At 60.1% G+C, this 17645-nt stretch overlaps 1 protein-coding gene across 3 annotated transcripts in view; it reads left to right on the plus strand.

Moving 5' to 3' along the window:
* The window catches only part of MYO1C (myosin IC), a 29716-nt gene extending 12875 nt beyond the window's left edge, over window positions 1-16841 (plus strand). For all 3 annotated transcript variants that reach the window (XM_029082045.2, XM_029082047.2, XM_029082046.1), the window contains exons 2-32: window positions 1504-1659; window positions 2031-2146; window positions 2843-3041; window positions 3349-3429; window positions 3969-4148; window positions 4441-4539; window positions 4679-4792; window positions 4904-4975; window positions 5101-5220; window positions 5491-5573; window positions 7193-7298; window positions 7919-7999; window positions 8247-8338; window positions 8832-8926; window positions 9113-9159; window positions 9299-9379; window positions 9695-9800; window positions 10084-10201; window positions 11018-11131; window positions 11223-11299; window positions 11398-11466; window positions 11674-11758; window positions 11937-12096; window positions 12412-12495; window positions 12896-12989; window positions 13091-13146; window positions 13721-13856; window positions 14085-14155; window positions 14698-14795; window positions 14968-15067; window positions 15219-16841. In XM_029082045.2, coding sequence (XP_028937878.1) covers window positions 1504-1659; window positions 2031-2146; window positions 2843-3041; window positions 3349-3429; window positions 3969-4148; window positions 4441-4539; window positions 4679-4792; window positions 4904-4975; window positions 5101-5220; window positions 5491-5573; window positions 7193-7298; window positions 7919-7999; window positions 8247-8338; window positions 8832-8926; window positions 9113-9159; window positions 9299-9379; window positions 9695-9800; window positions 10084-10201; window positions 11018-11131; window positions 11223-11299; window positions 11398-11466; window positions 11674-11758; window positions 11937-12096; window positions 12412-12495; window positions 12896-12989; window positions 13091-13146; window positions 13721-13856; window positions 14085-14155; window positions 14698-14795; window positions 14968-15067; window positions 15219-15245 — 3117 coding nt within the window. In that variant the 3' untranslated portion in view covers window positions 15246-16841. The remainder of the gene's footprint in view (window positions 1-1503; window positions 1660-2030; window positions 2147-2842; window positions 3042-3348; window positions 3430-3968; window positions 4149-4440; window positions 4540-4678; window positions 4793-4903; window positions 4976-5100; window positions 5221-5490; window positions 5574-7192; window positions 7299-7918; window positions 8000-8246; window positions 8339-8831; window positions 8927-9112; window positions 9160-9298; window positions 9380-9694; window positions 9801-10083; window positions 10202-11017; window positions 11132-11222; window positions 11300-11397; window positions 11467-11673; window positions 11759-11936; window positions 12097-12411; window positions 12496-12895; window positions 12990-13090; window positions 13147-13720; window positions 13857-14084; window positions 14156-14697; window positions 14796-14967; window positions 15068-15218) is intronic.
* The last annotated feature ends 804 nt before the right edge of the window (window positions 16842-17645 follow it).

A 17645-nucleotide genomic window follows, 5' to 3' on the forward strand; every position in this document is an offset into this window, starting at 1 on the left:
GGGTCTCCCATTTCCCCTCCCCTGCCCCACCGGGACCCCCCTCCCCGCCGAGGGCTGGGGGAACCCCGGAATCCGGGCCCGGGAAGGTGACGCCGGTGGCAGGGAGGGGCTGGGCCCGGGTCTCCTTGGTGGTCACCCTAGGATCCAGGGGTGTGTTGGGAGGCGCATCCTGGGCCCAGCTTCGCCTCTCCCCCCACAGCCTGGTGGTCAGGAGGTCAGCCCCCCACCCTGGGCCATGGGCCCGGGGGGAGGGGGGTCCCTGTCCGGCCCCGCCCCATCCCCCCAGCCTTGAGGCCGGACTGTCGCCTCAGCCCACTGGGCGGAAGACCTTCGCCCTCTACTGCCATATGGACCTGTCACCCCAACCCCTGGGTTGAGTGGGAGCGGTTTTCCACCCCCAGCCCCCAATTCCCGCCCCTCGTCCTCAGCTCACCCTGCCACCCCCAGCCCTTTTCGTAGAGAGGGGCCTGGGTGAGTCGCCCAGCCAAACTGGCCGGGGTGGATGGGGAGGGCCTCTTCTTTGCCCTCTCCCCAACCCCACCCTCCCTCCATCTCCCAGACCCGGCGTTTGCCCCCCTCGCACCCCCCAGTTCTCTCTGCCGCGGTCTCCTGAGGCCCGTCCAGGCTCTGAGGCAGCTGTGCTTTCTGATGAAATTCCCCTGCCGACTAGGGACTGGGGGGGGGGGCGGGAACGTTAGCTAGTGGGCCCGCAGGCTCTCTGGTGAACTGGCACCCTGGTATCTGGGGGGACGCTGAACGGAAAACTGGGTAGAAACGAGGGGAGTGCCAGGGGAACCTTGGCTTTTGGAGGGGCTGCATCGGGGTCCTGAGTTGCTTGTTCTGGGGGGGTCCCATCACTGCCTAGGAGGGGGCGGCTAGCTCAGGAGCTGGGGGGAGGGTGGGCAAAGAATTATAGTCTTAGGGCATTGGGCTTGGAGGAGCAGGGGGATGCGGGGGGAGACCCCATCCAGGAAAGGGACAGGGAGCTAGGTCTGGTCCAAAATCTCCCCTGGATATCCAGGGAAGCTCAGAGCTGGTCCGGGCCTGCGGGTGTTTGGGGGGGGGGGGGGGATGACCGTGGGGGTGGGGACAAGTCAGCTCCCAGGCCAAGTTAGGAGAGTGTGAACCGTCCACCCGTCTGACCAGAACAGGGAAGCGACTCTGGGACTAAGACTAAAACCCAACTTTCTCCAATCGTGACTTCATGGGTGAGAGCAGGTACCCCCTCAGCTTGGCCACCACCCATTTTTCACCTCTCCCTTCCCCACCGGGGCTGTCCAGGGCTTCCCCTGTTGAAAGGGCAAGGCAGTTGGCAGTCTGTCCTCTGGTGGTCGGGAGGTCGCCCTCTGACACAGGATGGACATGTGAGAACCCCGCGCCTGGGGTCAGTGACCTCTGAAGGGCTCACCCATGGCCCCGACTCTCCCCAGCCCCTGCTCTGCACCACCCCCCCCAGCCCCAATCTCCTCACCCTTACTCTCGTCCCGGCCGTGTTCCCCGCAGGCCCTGGGCAGCGACGGGATCCGGGTGACCATGGAGAGTGCACTAACCGCCCGGGACCGGGTCGGGGTCCAGGACTTCGTGCTGCTGGAGAACTTCACCAGCGAGGCGGCCTTCATCGAGAACCTCCGGCGGCGTTTCCGGGAGAACCTGATCTATGTCAGCGTGGGACCGGGGGGAGGGTATCTGTGGGCTGGGGGCTTTTGAAGAGATCCCCTGTCCGCCCCTCACCCTGGGCCAGTGACAACCAACCTTCCTGATCCCAGACTCCCCAGTGCCACCCCGACACCTTCCCCGTGACCTCCTGTGATACCTTCCCCTGTGACCCCCAGCATCTTCCCCTATGATCCCCACCAGCATCTTCCCTTATGGCCTCCCCCAACACCTTCCCCTGTGACCCCCAGCAGCATCTTTCCTTTTGACCTCCTTGATACCTTCCCATGAGACCTTCCCCCCCGTGACTGCCCTCGACACTTTTTCCCTTGCCCCGCCCCTGAGCCCCGTTGCCCCTCTTTGCCCCCTCCCCTCAGACATACATCGGTCCCGTCCTGGTCTCCGTCAATCCCTACCGCGACCTCCAGCTCTACACTCGACAGCACATGGAGCGGTACCGTGGGGTCAGCTTCTACGAGGTGCCTCCCCACCTGTAAGTGACCCCCACCAGCACCACAGCGTGAGCCTGGAATTCTCTGTCTTCCTCAGTCCAGCCTCTTGCCTCCTCTCCCAATCAGCAGTATTTACTGAGCTGTGACTCTATACAGAGCACTGTACTAGGTGGTTTGGAATAGAATTAGTAAATATGATCTCTACCCTCAAGGAGCTTGAAAACAAGATAGCTGGTTGAGAGCTTGAAGCCAATGGTTGTGATTTTTTTGTTTGTTGCAGAGGGAGACAGAAAGCTGTCGGAGGCTTTTGGGGAGGGAAGAGATGTGTCCAGTTAGGTTTTAATCAATCAGCGTTATACATTGAGCGCTTACTCTGGAAAGTACAATAGAGGGAGATCCCTGCCATCAAGTAGCTCAGTGTAGTTGGGGAGACACACAAGGTCGATCGCTCAATCAAGAGTATTTATTGTTCACTGTGTGCAGAGCACTCCACTGAGCACTTGGGAGGTGACTATGATTAGTAGACACCATCCCTGCCCTCAAGGAGCTTATGATTTCTCAGGAAGAGTTTCCGGCCTCTCTTATCTCCCAGGCCCTCTCCCCCGTCCTTGGTTGTGTGGACATGGATTTGCCCACGTGTCTCCTTGCACCTGTGTGCCCCTCCCCCCCCACACCCAGACCTTCTGCCCACAGCACCTGTCACTGAGCCCCTCCCTTGTCTGCCCCCCCGCCCCCAGGTTTGCCATCGCAGACACGTCGTACCGGGCGCTGCGGACGGAGAGGCGGGACCAGGCCGTGCTGATCTCAGGCGAGAGCGGGGCCGGCAAGACCGAGGCCACCAAACGGCTGCTGCAGTTCTACGCCGAGACCTGTCCTTCCAGCGAGCGAGGCGGGGCCGTGCGGGACCGACTGCTGCAGAGCAACCCTGTGCTGGAGGTCGGGGGAACCGGGAGACCAGGGGCTGGAGCTACTGGGGGCCCGGAGGGCCGGGGCAGGGCCAGATCGGCTGCTGCAGAGCAACTCTGGGCTGGGGGTTGAGGGGCTGGGGCCGGGGCGATCAGGGGATCCAGCCCAGGGGGGATGGAGACCCTGCTATCCCCAAGGTTGACTTCAGTCGCACCTTGGCCTCCGACATTTGACCTGGTGACGTGGGGGAAGTTGGAATGTCCCTTGGGCTCCCATTGAACCCCGCCCCCCTCAAAAGGTATCCCTTCCCCCTCATCTGTTCCCCCACTTCCCCCAGGCATTTGGAAATGCTAAGACCCTGCGCAATGACAACTCCAGCCGGTTTGGGAAATACATGGACGTGCAGTTTGACTACAAGGTGCCAGAGGAGGGCAGGAGGGGAAGGACATGGGTCGGGGAAACCTGGGGAGGGGTAATCCATCAATCAGTCGTATTTGTTGATCTCTTACTGTGTGCAGAGCACTGTACTAAATGCTGGGGTGAGTACAATGTGACATAGTTGGTAGACCCATTCCCTGCCTACAATGAGCTTATAGTCTAGAGGACTGTAGGCTGGTTCAGGGGGTAGTCCAAGGAGTCCAGTCCTGGCTCGTCCCTCACTGCGTGCACTCTCAGGCCCGGTTTGGGGTTTCCGGCAGGTGGAGGGGAGTTGAACTGAGGGACTCGGCGAATCGCTCTCTTGGCCCTCCTACCCTGAACCCCTTTGGGCACTTCTGCCGTGGACCTGCATTCCTTCCCCCACCCAAGAGGGCCCGAGAACTCCGTGACCCACCTAGGCTGGCCCCGCGGGAACCCCCTTACCCCCCAATCCTGCCAGGGCATCCTTGTGAGCTGTCCCCTCTTTTCCCCCTTCTCCCACCCCCCACCCCCTGCCCCTGCCCTGATGAATCCCTCCAGGGCGCCCCTGTGGGCGGGCACATCCTCAGCTACCTGCTGGAGAAATCTCGCGTCGTCCACCAGAACCATGGGGAGCGTAACTTCCACGTCTTCTACCAGCTGCTGGAGGGCGGCGAGGAGGAGCTGCTGCGGAGACTGGGCTTAGAGCGCAACGCGCAGAGCTACCTCTATCTGGTCAAGGTCAGGGCCAGGGGGACGCAGAAAGGAGGAGATCCCGCTCCTGGGCCCCGGAGGGATCCAATCAATCGTATTTATTGAGTCCTTACTGTGTGCACTTGGGAGGATACAGTAGAGCAGGGTTGGCAGACCCGTTCTCTGCCCACAACGAACTCACAGCCTAGAGGGAGAGGCAGACATTAATATCCATAAAGAAATTACGGATGTGGACATAAGGACTGTGGGGCTGAGGAAGGGGATGCGTCCGCACCCCGGGAATGTTTCACCCCTGCTGACTGAACGCCATCCACCCCAGGGCCAGTGCGCAAAAGTGACGTCTATCAATGACAAGAGCGACTGGAAGGTGGTCCGGAAGGCGCTGTCCGTCATGAATTTCAACGAGGATGACGTGGAGGTGAGATCCGCCGCCCCCACGGCCCGCCTCCCCAGTTCTGGGCCCTCCCCTCGGGACCCTTCCCCGAAACACACCCTCCCCTTCCCGGGACTCCTGACGCCCTTCTCCCTGTTCCCCTGGGATCGTTCCCACCCCCTAGGACCTGTTGAGCATCGTGGCCAGTGTGCTCCACTTGGGCAACGTTCACTTTGTGGCCAATGAGGAGAGCAATGCGCAGGTGACCACAGAGAACCAGATCAAATACCTGGCCAGGGTGAGTGGCCCGGTCTCTTGGGGGGCATCAGAAGTCAGAGGGCCACATTAAGGAGGGAGGGAGCGTGTTCGGGTCCAGGGTCACGACCTCTGACCTAGCTTTGGCCGGCAGCTGCTGCGGGTGGATGGTGCGATGCTGCGCGAAGCCCTGACTCACAGGAAGATCATAGCCAAGGGCGAGGAGGTAAGAGTGGCCCAGCTGGGGGGGGCGAGGGAGGGGGCAGCGGGATTGTGGAAGGGGAGGGTCTGCGGGGACTGAGGTTTGGCCTCTGGATACCTAATCCCTCCTTCCAACCATCCCCCTTCCAGCTCCTCAGCCCCCTGAACCTGGAGCAGGCTGCGTATGCCCGGGATGCGCTGGCCAAAGCCGTGTACGGACGCACTTTCTCTTGGCTGGTCGGCAAGATCAACAGGTCCCTCGACTTCAAGGTTAGACCATCCTCCCCCACCTCCACCACCACCAGTTCCTCTTTTTGATGTCCCGCCCCTCCCCCCTGCCTTCTGAAAGCGCGCCACCCCCTTCCCCTGGGAAGCTGGCTCATTAGTTGGGGCAGTGGGATGGAGGCTGGGGGCGGCAAGGGGGAGAGGGGCCAATGACAGCATGGGGGAGCTGAGGACAGGCTCTGGGAGGCTCCGGGGGGCTCCAGCCATCCCAGGGGGCCTGTCCGGCGGCGGCAGCGAACGGGACTCTCATTCCAGGACCCCGAGAGCCCCAGCTGGAGGAGCACCACAGTCCTAGGGCTGCTGGATATCTACGGCTTCGAAGTTTTCCAACACAACAGGTCAGTGCTCTGACCCAATCCTAGCCCTGTCGATCAGCTATATTTATTGAGCACTTACTCTGTTCAGAGCACTGAAGAACAGAGTCGGGAGACACATTCCCTCTCCCATAACGAGTTTACGGTCTATCTGCATGTCTCTTCCTCCCTCCTCCCACCTTTCCCTCTCCTGCCCTTCCCTTCTTCCTTTTCTCCCCTCTCTTTTTCTCTGTCTCCCATGTCTCCACCTTTGTCCCTGGCCCTCTCTCATCATCATTATCATCCCTAGCAGTACTTACTGAGCACCTCTACTGAAGGAGTACTCACTCACCCACATATCCATCCATCCTTCCATTCTATCTTTCATCTTCTGTAAATAATTTTGTGTCCGTCTCCCCCATTAGACTGTAAACTTCTCGAGAGTGGGGATCACGCCTTTAAATTCTATTCTCAAGCCCTTAGTACAGTGCTCATTGTAGACTCTCAAATGCTATTCATTGATTGGTTGATTGTGAACACTGTACTGAGTATAGTATATTTAATAGGAGTAAAAGACCCATTCCTTGCCCTTAAGGAGTCTGCAATCTAACGGAAGAGTCAGACAGTCACAAAATTATTTGAAAATAGTGGGATCAAGGGAATAAAATGGATCTCCAGCTATAAGAAGGCAGAGAATGGAAAGGGGACTGAATGAATACATTGAATAAAAAGCAGACTATATGAATTGGTCTGTGTGTAAATCCCCCGGTGTTCCTTCAGTCAATTCTCTTGGAATGCGGGGATTATGCTACTGACAAATGTTGTCATTTTCACGCCTTCACCAGTCGTATGTGCCTGCACACAACTGTTTCTTCCGACACCACATCACACTACATGGTAGTAATCGCAAGGGTATTTTTTAAGCATTCACTGTGGGCGGAGCCCTGCATTAAGCTCTTGGAAGAGTAGAAGAGCAGACCCAGTTCCTGCCCTCCAGTAGTATACAGTCAGAGCAGGGCAGATAAAACACAGAGTTTCGGAATGGGGTGATGGAGATTAATCAGAAAATAGTTCCTGGAGGAGGTAGGATTTGGGGAGGGCTTTGAAACCAGGGGAAATTGTGGTTTGGGGATTTGAAGCGGGAGGAATTTCCAGACCAGGGCTGGGGGGAGGGGAGGAAGGGTGTGAGCAACTGGCTGCGGGGAAGGAAAGTCAAGAGAGAGGCACAGTGAGCTAGGGAGGAGCCAAGAGTGGGAAACGGGGAGAAGCCGATGAAGAGAGCGGACAGGAAGAAGAGAGCCAGTCGACAGCCTTGAGCTCAATCGATCATTGGTATTTATCGAACATTTACTGGGGGCGGAGCACTGTACTGAGCGCTTGGGAGCGTACAATAGTATCAAGCACGTAGTGTGTGCAGGACACTCAAGGAGTTTTCAATCCAGCTGACGATCTAGGCAGCAGTGTGGGCCAATGGGAGGAAGGCCGGTGGCCGGGAGACCAGCGAGGAGGCTGAGGGTTAGGGTCATCTGGACTGGAGAAGAGAGCTTGGATCGGGGCGAGGGCCCTTTGAGTGAGGGGGAAGGGGTGAATCTGGGGAAAATTGCATGCCCTTTGCCCTCCTCCCCGGGTCTCTGCTGGCCTCAGCCCCGCCTCTGTTTCGACAGCTTCGAGCAGTTCTGCATCAACTACTGCAATGAGAAGCTGCAGCAGCTCTTCATCGAACTCACGCTCAAGTCGGAGCAGGAGGAGTACGAGGCGGAGGGGATTGCGGTGAGCCCTGCGCTTGGGGTGGGGGCAACGGACCTGTGTCTGGGAGGACTGTCCCCTGACCTCCCTGACCCTCTCCAATCTGTCAATCAATAGTATTGATTGAGCACTCACTGGATACAGAGCACTGTTCTGAGCGCTCCTGAGAGTACAATAGAATGAAAAGATGGCATCCTTGCCCTCGAGAGTTTACAGTCCAGTCAAGAGGAGACAGGCCCTACTACTGGTGGTAATGATTATTATTATGGTATTTGTTTAGCTCTTACTATGTGTCCAGCATTCTTCTCAGCACTAGAGTAGAGATAAGTTAATCACATTGGACACAGTCCCTGTCACACATGCGGCACATAGCCTAAGTAGAAGGGAGAGCAGGGAGTGAATCCCCATTTTACAGTCGAGGAAACTGAAGCCCAGAGAAGTGAAATGACTAGCTCAAGGTCACACAGCAGGAGAGGGAACTTTTCAGGGGTAGGAATACTCTGGCTTTGTCACATGACCTCCATCTCCCTATGTCCTTGGGCGTCCCTCTGGGTTCGCCGCGCGTCTCCATCTCTCGGGATTCACCGGCCTTCGGATCAGCCGGGTCCCAGCTGGGCTGATGCGGGTCTCTCCCGCAAATGCAGTGGGAGCCGGTTCAGTATTTCAACAACAAGATCATCTGTGATCTGGTGGAGGAGAAGTTCAAAGGCATCATTGCCATCCTGGTGAGTAAGAGACCCCTCCCGTGGACCTCCCCTCACACTCCCACCCCGAATCCCTGCAGGTGCCCTTCCTTCCCCACCCCCGGCTTTAGCGTAAACTGTCCCTCCCCCAGCAGAAGAAGAGTCTGCTCTGTCCCAGCCCATTTTATCCCCTCTCCGTCTCCCTGTGGCGGTCCCCCCATTTCCAGATCCACCTCCCTCCCAGCGTGAGGAATGTCCCCCACGACATGCCTCCCCTCCCCCAACCCAGGATGAAGAATGCCTGCGCCCAGGGGACGCCACAGACCTGACTTTCCTGGAGAAGCTGGAGGAGACGGTGAAGAATCATCCACACTTCCTGACGTGAGTGAGCCTGGATGCTGGGTCCCTGGCTCTGCTACCCACCTCTCTGGACCAGGGCTCCTTCCCTCCCTCTACCCCGCTCTCTGCCAGTGCCAGGCTTGGAGCTCTGGAGTCCTGGGGTGTGAAGTCCAGCCAACCGGATCGCCTCTGGGAAACTGGACAGAGGCAGCCCTCGACCCCTCTCAGCCCCACCACTGGCCTCCAGGAGCCCTTTCTTCTCTGATTTAGTCAATCAGCTGATCAGTCTTATTTATTGAGTACCCACTGCGGCCAGAGCACTGTATTTAAAAACACTTGGGGGAGAATACAGTAGAGCTAGTAGATGTGATCCCTGCCTTTGAGGAGTTTACAGTCGAGCAGGGGGAGACAGTCACGAAAATAAATTACAGAGAGGGGGAATAAAAGAGTATGAAGAGGTGGACGTCAGTGAGGAATTGCGATGATGTGCCTGGCTCCCTCTCCCGTGACTCTGCCCTCTCCTGAACTCACCCAGGCACAAGTTGGCCGACCAGAGGACGAGGAAGTCCCTGGAGCGGGGAGAATTCCGCCTGCTGCACTATGCCGGGGAGGTGACCTACAGCGTGACCGGTGAGTCGGTCGGGGGAGGAGGGGTCGCCCACTTGCGGATATCCGCCCGCTCACCCGACCCCTCCTGACTGCCGGAGCCCTGCCCCCACTGGGTCCCTCTGTCCCCAAACCAGCCGAGCATGGGGGAAGCGGAGAGACCTCCCCTCATCAAGCTGTTCCACCCCCTTCTCCCCCTCTCCCCCTCAGGGTTCCTGGATAAAAACAATGACCTTCTCTTCCGCAACCTGAAGGAGGTGAGTGATCAGTCCTCAGCCCCAGGCCAGGGGGAGTGGGTGGAGCATGCTCAGTGGGAACCTCCAGGACCCCCCCCCCCCAATTTTCTGACCCCCTTCCAACCCCCCAATGTCTCCCCTCCCTCCTGCCCCACTCCAGACCATGTGCAGCTCTGAGAGCCCCATCCTCAGCCAGTGTTTCGACAGGAGCGAGCTAACCGACAAGAAGCGGCCAGAGACGGTATGGAGGAGTGGGAGGCAGCCTTTGTGGGGGCAGAGCATGGGCCTATGAAGGGAGTGGAGGTGCATGTGCATGGTGGTGGGGGCAGGACCGAGGGGTGAGCTCAGGTCTCTATCCCTCCGACATCCTGCTGCTCACTCCTGAGAATCCCTGGCACCCCTTGGGCCCTGGGGCCTCCCTGGTGCCCCCCTTCACCTCACCCTACTTTCTGACATCCCCCTCCCAAAATACCCCCACACAGCTCCCCTCCATTCTCTCCTCGCTTTACCCCTCATTCCCCCGAATGATCCCCTCTGACACCCTGACTGTGTCCAGGCCGCAACCCAGTTCAAGGCGAGCCTGTTCCAACTCATGGAGATTCTTGTGTCCAAGGAGCCAGCCTACATCCGCTGCATCAAACCCAATGATGCCAAGCAGCCAGGTGGGACCTCTGGTATCTCAGCTGCTCCCTCCCCACACCCCAGGGACCCCAGCTGTTCTCTCCCCAAACCCCCAGTCTCCCAGCTGCTCCCCTCCCCACAGCTCTGGGATCCCAACCGGCAGCTCCCCTCCTCGGTCCCCCCTGGGTCCCCAACCGTTCCCCTGCCTAGTCCCCTGAGATCCCAGCCGCTCCCCTCCCTGGTCCCCCGGGGAATCCCAGCCGTTCCCCTTCCCTCCTTAGCGGTTGGCCCCTTCCGCCTATCTGACCACCCCGCTCCTTCCAGGCCGGTTTGATGAAGTGCTCATTCGGCATCAGGTGAAGTACCTGGGGCTGATTGAGAACCTGCGCGTGCGGAGAGCTGGCTTTGCATATCGGCGGAAATACGAGACCTTCCTGCAGAGGTGGGAAGGGTGGGGGCCAGGGAGGGGGCTGCGGAGGAGTTGCGGGGGGTGGTCAAGGGTGGGAGTAAGGAGAGTGGAGCTGAAGAAAAAGCTGACTGGCTTTTCTTACCAGCACAGACGCAAGGCAGCTGGGATGTGGGGAGGAGGGTGGGTAAGTAGTAGTGTTTATCAGTGCTTACTTGTGCAGAGCACTGTAATAAGCATTGGGAGAGTATATACGAATGGGAATTAGATGTGGACCCTGTTGCTTGAAGGCCTTCCAGTCTATGAAAGTAAGTGGGGCAGAGGACTGAGGCAGACCCATCAGGAGCAATGAAACAGTAAAACATTAAAAACCGCATGAGAAGCAGCATCAAATGCAAAATAAAAACAAAAACCAGCAGGAAGCTGTGGCCGGAGGAGCTGAATTTGAGGCTCCTTGAGTTCCAGAGTCCACAACTGTGGCTACCTCAGCCGCTCGTCTTCCTGAAGTTTTAAGGAGGCCTCTCCCTGTAGGTGCTGTTCCCTTTCCCGCCAGGGTGGTAGAAGGCAGGAGGGGCTAGGGTCTCCCGAACGGTGCGAAGGGGAACCAGGTGCTGGTTCCTAGGGAGGTGATGGGATTGGCACCTAGAGCAGGCCAGGACCAGGCAGGGAGTTCCTCAGCTGTGGTGGAGGACGCTGAGGAGTCGCACGGAGGCTAAGCCGCGATGACCAGACGCTTCGTGTGTCTGCAGCGCGTGCGCGTGTGAGAGTTGGGGAAGGGGCTAGGGGGAGTTGGCTGGAGGGGTCTGGTGACCAGGACTTTTCAGTCAGAAATGACGTCTTCTCCCTTCCCAGGTACAAGTCCCTGTGTCCGGAGACGTGGCCAACGTGGGACGGGCGACCGCAGGACGGGGTGGCCATCCTCGTCAAGCACCTGGGCTACAAGCCCGAGGAATACAAGATGGGCAAGTGAGTGATCCCTAGATCTGGGGAGGTGGTGGATCTCCCTCATCCCCCGACTGCCCCGCCTGACTGAGCCTTACCCCCGCCCCCCTTCCAGGACCAAGATTTTCATCCGCTTCCCCAAGAGTCTGTTCGCCACGGAGGATGCCCTGGAGATTCGGAAGCAGAGTCTGGGTGAGCCACAAGGGATCCATCCTCCTGACTCCTGGGGTCCTTCCTTGGGCTTGGGGGTCCGTCCTGACTGGGGTCCCGTTTTCTCTCCTATCCTGCAGCCACCAAGATCCAGGCCACGTGGAAGGGCTACCACTGGCGGCAGAAGTTTTTGCGTGTGAAGCGTGCAGGTGTGGGGGAGGGGACGAGGGGAGGTGGGATGGGCAGTGCCGGGGAGGGGAAATGGGTCTGGGTGGAGGGGTCTCTGGGGGCTGGGGACTTGACCAGGGGAGGGGGAGGGGGAAGCCGGAGGGAAGGGCAGGTCAGAAGGAGGGGCAGGTCAGAGGGAGGGGAGACGAGGCCAGAGTCAGGGGTGAACCGAAGCGTGGACTCCGCAGCCATCTGCATCCAGGCGTGGTGGCGTGGGACCCTCGGCCGCAGGAAAGCCGCCAAGAGGAAGTGGGCAGCTACCGTCATTCGGCAGTGAGTCCGCCCCACTCTCCCCCCCACCCCGTCTGCCTGTCCTTTTTTTCCCCTGCCCAGAGGGAGGGTCAGAGCAGGATGCTCGGGGGTGGTAGGGAGGGGGCAGCTGGAATTCCCCGTCCCCAGTATCATCCTGCACTGACCCTGGGCCGCCCCCCTTCCAACACCGTGACCCCAGGTTCATCCGCGGCTTCACCCTCCGCCGGGCCCCACGCTGCCCCGAGAATGCCTTTTTCCTGGACCACGTGCGCTGTTCTTTCCTGTTGAACCTGCGACGGCAGCTGCCCCAGAATGTCCTGGACAAGGCCTGGCCCACGCCGCCCCCGGCCCTCCGCGAGGTGACCCCGGGGAACGGGAACCGGGTTGGGGGTTGGGATGGGGAGGGGAGGGCTATGGCGAGTGGAGAGACATGGGCAGAGGACAAAGCCCGGGAGAGGCCTGGGGCAGGGGAGAGCCCCAGGGCGGGGAGAGAGATGGCCCCCACGGAGAGGAGGAGCTGGGTCACTGGAGGGTGTGGGTAGGGGCTTCCTGATGCCGCCGACGGCTGTCAGCCGGGCTCGTCTAGGCCAGGGGAGAGGAGGGGTAGGTCAGTGCTTCCCTGCTGTGTCCCGGGCACACCGCCCCCTCCCTGACCCCCGACCCCTGACCCCCAGGCGTCGGAGCAGCTGCGGGAGCTGTGCATGCGGAACATGGTGTGGCGATACTGCCGGAGTATCAACCCCGAGTGGAAGCAGCAGGTGGGGTGTCGCCCTCCTCGGCCCTGCCCTCCCTGCCCCCATCCTCCATGGTCCTGCCCTCTCGCCAGCCCCGACCGCTCTCCAGCCCTACCCCCCTCCCCCCTCCACCACTCCCATGACCCTGTTCCTCCGGCCTCGAGCTGCAAGGCCACATAGGGCCCCCAGCTGACTCCAGTGACTGATCGACAGACTCCCTCATCTCCCCTCCCCTCACCGCTCTCTGTGGAGACGGAGGGAGAAACCGCCTCAACTTCTGGGGTTCAGACCGAGGCTGGGCGTTGAACCGCTCAAGGACATTTGGGACCTGGAGGGGTTCGGCATACAGGGGAGGATCCGTGGAGCCGTGAGTGTCCTCCCCAGATCCCCGGCTGATTCCTCCTCCCACTCCCCCATCCCCCAGCTGCAGCAGAAGGCCGTGGCCAGTGAGATCTTCAAGGGCAAGAAAGATAACTACCCACAGAGCGTCCCCCGCCTCTTCATCAGCACTCGTCTCGGTGAGGGGCCCAGCCCGCTTCTTCCCCCTCCCCTTTCCATCTCCCCACCTCACCTCTGACCCTCCCCCCAACACTCTCCCCTACTCCTGTGTTTGTTTCAGGTTCTGAGGAGATCAATGCCAAAGTCCTCCAGGTCCTGGGCAGCGAGCCCATCCAGGTGAGGCTCCCGGGCTCCTGCTCCCTCTTACATCCCCCTTCCCCCTACCCTCACCCCCCACATAGTGGCCCAGGCAGACGCGGCCTCTCCCGCTCCAGTTTAATTTATGTCTCTCCTCCGCAGCCAGGTTTTTGGCACTTGATTAGGGACCCGGCCCTTGGGGCTTGTTCGAGATGAGGCTCTTTAGTCAGCAGAGGACATTTAATTGGGGTGGTGGGAGTGCCAGGGGTAGACCCAGGCCTGGGTGGGGGTGGGGGGAGAAGAAGCCAGGGCGTATCTGCCCTGGAAAATTTTTGACCCAGGAGAGATCCTGATCAGACTGTCTGACTGAGTGACTGTCTGACCAAATGACAGGCTAACTGATACTGACCAGCCATCTGTCTGTCCGGCCATATGACCAACTGACTGTCAGCCGGTGGCCTGAGGCCAAGGTTAGGGGTTTCGGAATAGAAGCGGTCCCAGGGCTCCTGCCGTTAGACTGCAGGATTTTGGAGGTCAGGGAAGTGGGTGAGGAGAAGGATCTGAGTCTGTCCCCCACCTCGGGACGGTCCTGAAGCTGCTCTCTGCCCCCCAGTACGCGGTTCCCGTGGTCAAGTACGACCGCAAGGGCTACAAACCTCGGGCCAGGCAGCTGCTACTGACCACAAACGCTGTAGTCATCGTGGAGGAGGCTAAAGTCAAGCAGCGGATTGACTACGCCAATCTGACGGGTGAGGGATCCTGGGAGACGGGACACCCGGGGGAGGGGACTCAAGGGGCAGAGTCGGGCCTGGGGGGTGGTATATGGTTCATTGCACCCCTGACTGCCAAGGGTACCGGAGTGCCCTCTCTGCCCCCGCCTAGAGTGGCTGGGGGCTCCTTCCTTTCTTTCTCCCAGTCTGTGGCCCTGCAGGGGAGCCCCGGCTCACTGGCCCTTCCTCCTCCTCCTCCTCCTCCAGGAATCTCGGTCAGCAGCCTCAGTGACAGCCTCTTTGTCCTCCATGTGCAGCGGGAGGACAACAAACAGAAGGTGCCTCCTCCCCCCCCCTCGCACCGTCCCCAGGATCCCTGATCAATATTGCCCCGATTCCGATCCTCCTGCCGGGATGGCCACCTGTCCCCACTCCCACTCCCTGCCCCCAGCGGCCCTCCGCGGGACACCCACACCCACCTGCTCTGTCTCTCTGACCTTAACACCCCCACCTCCAGCAGCCCCCCGGTCACCCCCTGCTCGTGGCCCTGTCCTCCTGACCCGACTCCCTGGCCACAACGGCCCCCCAACTCTCCTTCCCCAATATAGGACACCCCTTCTACAGACCCCTCTTCCCTCTATCAGACAGGCCATATCCCTCACTCCGTGCCCCCTCCCAGGCCAGACTGTCGGGTTGAGTTGGTGGGGGTGCTATCTCTCCTTGTATCCCTCTCCCCGCCCGTCCCCCAGGGAATAGTTATTCTTGGAGTCTACATGTCATCAGAACTGCCTCCGGGGATTGGAGGTGAACCTCGGAATAGCTTTGGTGGAGGGATCCCCTGAGGGAGGGGGAGGCCGACCCCTCGCTCCGGTGATTACAGGGGGACGTGGTGCTGCAGAGCGACCATGTGATCGAGACGCTGACCAAGACGGCCCTGAGCGCGGACAAGGTCAACAGCATCAACATCAATCAGGGCAGGTGAGGGGGGAGGGGATGCAGGTCACCGGGGTCAGGAAGTGGAGCCCCAGAAGGGGTTGGGGGAGGGCGATGGAGGGAGCGACTGTGGGAAAGGAGGGAGATCCTCCCCAGGAGCCACCGGTTCGATGTGACCACCTGTCTCCCATCCCTTCCCTCTGTCTCGTCCCCCCAGCATCTCGTTTGCCGGAGGTCCCGGCCGGGACGGCATCATCGACTTCACGCCGGGCTCCGAGCTGCTCATCGCTAAGGCCAAAAACGGGCACTTGGCCGTGGTGAGTGGTGTGGGTGATGGGTGGGTACGCTGACGGGTAGGCCACTGGGCAGTCCGGGCTCCAGCCCCACAGCTGGCTCTGCCCTCTAGAGAACGCCCCCAACGCCTTCCTACCGTGCACCAGGGCTGAGGCCCCTCCGCCTCCCTCACAGGTTGCTCCTCGCCTGAATTCCCGATGATGACCTCTGTGGCTCGTGGTCCTTGCCGGACCCCTCACCCCCACCCACCCTGCTGCTGCTTTGCTCGCTCCCCTGAAAGTTACCAAAGACTTCGCGCTTCCAACCAAGAAATCACAGCATCGCCACGTTTCTGAAGGGGCAGGTGGGGCTCTGTCCTCCTCCCACCCCCATCCCCAACCCGAGGGGACCCCCTCAGCCCCAGCCCTGCACGCTGGCTGGAGCAGGGGACGGGGAGAGGGCGGGACAGCGGGCAGAGCCCCTGGGCAGAGCAGTGGGGGGGGAAACAGGGTCCAGCGTGGGCACCGGGAGGAAGGGCGGATGCTGCGTTGCCAGGGCAGCGAGTCTGCCTAGCCAGCTCCTGTGCCCCATTCCCATGCCAAGGAGCCATTTTGGAAGAGGTTTTTCTCCAAGACTTTTTGATGACTTTGTATGACGATATTTTTAAATGCCATTTCCCGTTCACAGTGACGGCTACCCGTCCCCACCAGCGGGAGGGCGGCGGAGGGGGGCCGCGAGCAGGCAGGTGGGACGGCGGGTTTCTGTGCCCTCGCCAGCGCCTCCTTGTAGCTCGGCTTGTGGGGCCGTGCCCCCTGCCCCACCGAAGGGACCCTTTCCTGCTGTGCAGATGGCCGCCCTCCCGGCCCCGCCCCACCTGGGACTGGCCCCGCACACGCACACACACACTCACACACCCCCGTGTGAACACGCCCAGACTAAAGGCGCACACGAGGATCCACGCTTGTCCTGCCCCTTTCTCTGCCTTAATGGGACCCTGGGATCCTGAGATCCCCACCCCCCATTCCTGGCTCCCTTTCTCCCCTTCCCTAAAATTCCCTCAGACAGCAACTGACTCTTCCCCGGCTCCCTGTCCTCCCCTCATCCAGCCCCCACCAACTCAGACTGTCTAAGGAGGCAGCAGCTCAGAGGAACTGAGGGGTTGAGGGGTGGAAGTGGAGTGGAAAGGGGAGGGACAGGTCAGATTTTCTTTTTCTGCCATCAAGAACCCCAAGGATGGTCTGGCTAATGCTAGAGGGGTTTCCCCTCCGTCAACACACTGCGAGACCCTTCTGAGCCCTCCCTGGTCCGAAATTCCCTCTTTGTGAATGGCACCCCCTGAGCCTCCTCAGGCTTGGTGCCCTAGACTGGTGCATGAGAAGAGAGGAGGTAGGGGTGGGGTCAGGTGAGGAGGGTTTGGGAACCTCTCGACTGGTTCTGGAGACAGGAAGGCCTGGGTCGCATCTTTCCTTCCCTGTTGGATCCTGAGCTCCCATTTCCCGGGACTTGGGGAGTCTGGGGCACCCCCATCCCCCCCAGATTGGAAGTCTGATCCTGAGTATCGGGTATCGTGGGGAGGGACAGGTGTCTGACCACACACACAACGTCCACCTTCCAAACAAGGGGGTAGAGGAACCACCCTCGGGGAGGAGCCAAGCCTCGGCGAGCAGGAGGGGGCCCTGGCCTAAGGGGGTGAGGGGCTCCCTCTTGGATCCGTTTGCCACTCCTCACGTGGGGGTCCCCGCTCGGCCACCGGGACGGATGTGCTGACAACCTCCGCCTCTCAGTCAATCAATCAATAAAGCCATTGGGATTTGCAAATGTCTGACTCGATGTCTCTTCCTGCAGCAGAGAGACCAGGGTAGGGGAAGTAGAGAAGGTCAGGAGGGGCGAGGCGGGCAGGGAGGTTGTAGTCCGGAAGGTGGACAGAAGGGCTGACTCGCTCAGCCCGGAGGGGGGATCGGGCTGGTCAGAGCCGTGCCAGCGCTACCCCTGCTCGGGGCAAGAGGGGAGAGGCCGGGTTAAATTGGTGCTGGGGTTTGGCATTCAGAGTTGCCACACTTTTGGGTTTAACCTTTGACATTTGGTATCTGGTGTGTGGAAACCCAGGGGCTGGGAGCGGTGAAAGCGATGGGGGAGGGGAGAGGCGGCGGGAGGCGGCTCCGCAGCCAGGAGCTCCGGTGTTCCGTGTGCCCGTCAGTCCAGCATTGGACACCCACTGCCCGTCAGTCCAGTGTTGGACACCCACCACGTACAGCGTACCACTTGAACCCACATTTAGACCCAACCTCACCCCATCTCCCAACCCCCAACTCCGTGCTCTGGAACTGGCCCCTTTTTTTAAAAAAATGGTATTTGATAAGCGCTCGCTATGTGTCAGGCACTATTCTAGACGCTAGGGTAGACACAAGATAATCAGGTGGACACAGTCCCTGTCCCACACGGGGCTCACGGTCTTAACTCCTGCCCATGCCAGGAGAAGCAGCGTGGTGTAGTGGATAAAGCACGGGCCTGGAAGTCAGAAGGGCATGGGTTCTAATCCTGCCTCGGCCACTTAGCTGCTGTGTTACCTTGGGCAAGGCACTTCACTTCTCTGTACCTCAATTACCTCATCTGTAAAATGGG

This window comes from Ornithorhynchus anatinus, chromosome 17, assembly GCF_004115215.2.
Source record: "Ornithorhynchus anatinus isolate Pmale09 chromosome 17, mOrnAna1.pri.v4, whole genome shotgun sequence".
Taxonomy (NCBI): domain Eukaryota; kingdom Metazoa; phylum Chordata; class Mammalia; order Monotremata; family Ornithorhynchidae; genus Ornithorhynchus; species Ornithorhynchus anatinus.